The sequence below is a fragment of the Octodon degus genome, unplaced genomic scaffold, assembly GCF_000260255.1.
Source record: "Octodon degus isolate 3935 unplaced genomic scaffold, OctDeg1.0 scaffold00047, whole genome shotgun sequence".
In the NCBI taxonomy this organism is placed as follows: Eukaryota; Metazoa; Chordata; class Mammalia; order Rodentia; family Octodontidae; genus Octodon; species Octodon degus.
Window position 1 is genome coordinate 5506693 of NW_004524623.1, and position 3123 is coordinate 5509815.

The following is a 3123-nucleotide window of genomic DNA, read 5'->3' on the forward strand; positions in this document are numbered from 1 at the left end:
TTTTAATCTTGCTAAGTTGCTCAGGTTGAACTTGAACTTGTAATCCTCCTGTCTCCTGAGTAGTGGGCATTATTGGCACACATTCCTGTGCTTGGTTTAAGTCTTTATTTTCTTTTTTCTTGTAGGAACTTTTGTTTTGCTTCTCACATTTAACTTCTTACAGATTTCTAACATACTTAAGCATTAATTGTAAATAGGCAGTGCTTGATAGGTAGATGACAAGACTGAATCAGTTCCTTTCATTACTACCACACACTGCTTATTGCATCCATTCTCTTATCCAGTTGTGAGGTCCCCCAAGTGGGAGTTAGAGTTGCAGTAATCTGGAGCGAGTAATCCCTGATTCCAGGTGGTGATGAGATTTGAGCTTCACAATTTACTTGAAAAATATGTTTAAAAAGAGTAAAAATAAGAACAGCTGAGGCTTCGTTGCAGCTAAGTGGCTTGGCGACATTTTGTACAGAGGGGTCATTGGGCATGATGGATTGGCTCCTAGGACAGAATCTAACTGCCCTTGAAGTGGAAATACAAAATTCTTTTTAAGAGCACTGAGGTACTGGGATTTCTCAGGAATAACCACCTTTGAAAGCTGCGGCTCATGTCCAGGGACTGTAACCTGAGAAGGAACAAGAAACAGCTGCGTGAGTGATCTCAAGATGTCCTGTGGTGCCAGGCACTGAAGACCCTGGTGCCCACCACTGAAGTGCAGCCTTTGTGGGAAGCAGGTAACGTTCTGCCAGGCCTCTGGAGCCTGTAACTCAATGCCTGTTGACAGTTGCTAATACTGTTGCCAAGAATCACAGAATGAAGGAAAGACAGGCAGGTACCTTATCTGCTGATGTAGGTCAAGAGCAAGAAGAAAGCAAGCCTGATTCTGCCACCATCATTTATTTCCTCTCCCCTTTTTGTTTTTCCTCTCCCTGCCCCCTTTGGTTTTTTTCAGACACATTCTCACTATGTAGTTCAGGGCAGCCTTGAACCCACTTGTAGCCTAGGCTGGCCTCAGTCCAACAGCAGTCCTGCCTCAGCCTCCTGAGTGGCGGTGGGCTGCAGGTGCACATCATTACACTTGGCTGCCACCAATCATTCTCATGGATTGTAAAGGTGAATGCAGAGTTGTTATTTTTCCCAAGTGTATAGTTAATATCTTTGCTGGATACTGAGTATTTTTAAAGTAGATTCCCCCCCACCCCCGAATTCATTCTCATTTTTCTTACAGCTGATCTGAGTGTATAAGTCTGTTGCTTTCTTTAAAAGTATTTGACTTACAGCTTGTGTTCATGAGTCTGAATCTTTGCCCAGATTTGCTTTTTTGGTAGAAGAATGACCAGGAAAAATAAGATGAATGCTAACTAAGTAGAGGTTATCTCCACAGAAAAATATGTTCATTGTAGATCACATGGAAAGTAGTGGGGAGTAATAGCTACATAATTTCTGATGATAATCTTAGCCATTTGGTTTCAGCTTCAAAAGTTTACTTCAAACTTGTCTTAGAACAGTAGCTATAGAAGAGATGAGTGCCTTCTCCCAGAAGCCGTCCTGTAAAACATGACTCCATACCAAAGCAGACAAACCCAAAAATTAAAAAATAAAACTGAAGAATCCTGAAGAATGTTACATCAAAGGAGGAGGACAAGGTGGCTCACTGTGTGAGGTACCTAGTTCATTCACATAAACCTACTCAGCCTTATGCCTCTTTTCCTAGAAAGAAATAACTCAGAAACCTGCATCTTAATAGAATTAAAAACTGAAAATGTACTTGGATTAATTGGTGATTGATAGGATTGCAAAATGTCTACCACGTGCTAATGGTAAAGTTTACAGATCAAATTTCTTTTGTTATGAGTTCTAAGGAACTTCTCTCACCCTTTCCTTCCTACCTCTGCAGTGCTGTGGATTGAATGGAAAGCCCTGTGTTCTAGGTAAGAACTCCACCAACACCTCCAAGGCCCCACTCTTGTTTTAATGGCAAAAATTTGATGGAGTAAGTATTAAATGGTATTTTATGAAGCTTGAAAGTGCTTTCACTACATTTTTTCTAAGATCTATTTGTACGTCTTTATGGAGCACATTATGGTAGTACATGTACACAATATATACTAATCCGATCAGGCTAGTGAGCATTTCTGTCTTTTCAAATTGATTTTCATGTGCTGAGGATTTTGCACTCTCCTTCTCTAGTCATTTTGAAATAAACCACAAGATTATCCTAATCTATAGATACCCAAAAGAACTAGAAATGATTCTTGCACTCTACTTTGGTACCCCTAATGGAACTACTTTCCAATCCCAGCCTCCTGCCCTTCCTGGTCTCTAGTGACCACTATTCCATTACATTTCTCTACAAGATGTGGGAACATGTGGTTTTGTCTTTCTGTGTCTGATTTATTTCAGTTAACATAATGACCTCTGGTTCCATCTGTGTTGCTGCAAAGGACAGGATTTTCTTTTATGGACAAATAATCCATTATATGTTATATGCCATATTTTTCTTCATTAATTCACTGAAGGGTTGCTGAGTTGATACTTATAGCTACTGTGAATAGTGCAGGAGGAAGTAGCGGGGTAAAGTATCTTTTTATATAACAAATGGCTAGATTTTATCTGGTAGGTTTTTTTTTTAACATTTATTTAGTGTGAAGGTGTGTGTGTGTGTGTGTGGCCAGCTCAGGCCACCAGGGGGCGGGGCTGGCTGGCATGTGGTGCTGGGGGATTGAACCGCATTCCCTGTGCTTTGCTTAGCTTAGCTCGTTCTAAGTAGGTGCTTTAGACCACTGAGCCATCTCACCAGCCCCTGGTAGTTTTAGTGTTAAGGAATCTCCGTACTGTATCCCATAATGGCTGTTCTAATTTACATTATCATCAACAGTGTATACAAGCTTCCTTTTCCCTGCATTCTCACCAGTACTTCCAATGTTTAGTCTTGTTAATAATTGCCCTTCTAACGGGGGTGAGATGCCATCTTGTGGTTTTGATTTGCATTTCCCTGTTGGCTGAGATTGAGCATAATTTTTTATGTACTTGTTGGCTGTTTGTCTTCTGAGAAGTATTTGGTTCTTTAGTATATTTTTATTTTTTAAGAGACAGGGTCTTGCTATATAGTTCAGGCTGGCCTTGAACTCA

At 40.4% G+C, this 3123-nt stretch overlaps 1 protein-coding gene across 1 annotated transcript in view; it reads right to left on the reverse strand.

Annotated features, from left to right (window-relative positions):
* The window catches only part of LOC101564305 (carboxypeptidase M), a 44582-nt gene continuing 41459 nt past the window's right edge, over positions 1 to 3123 (reverse strand). Inside the window, exon 4 of the mRNA XM_023716274.1 lies at positions 1 to 778. Within this exon, the coding sequence (XP_023572042.1) occupies positions 377 to 778 (402 nt within the window). The 3' untranslated portion in view covers positions 1 to 376. The remainder of the gene's footprint in view (positions 779 to 3123) is intronic.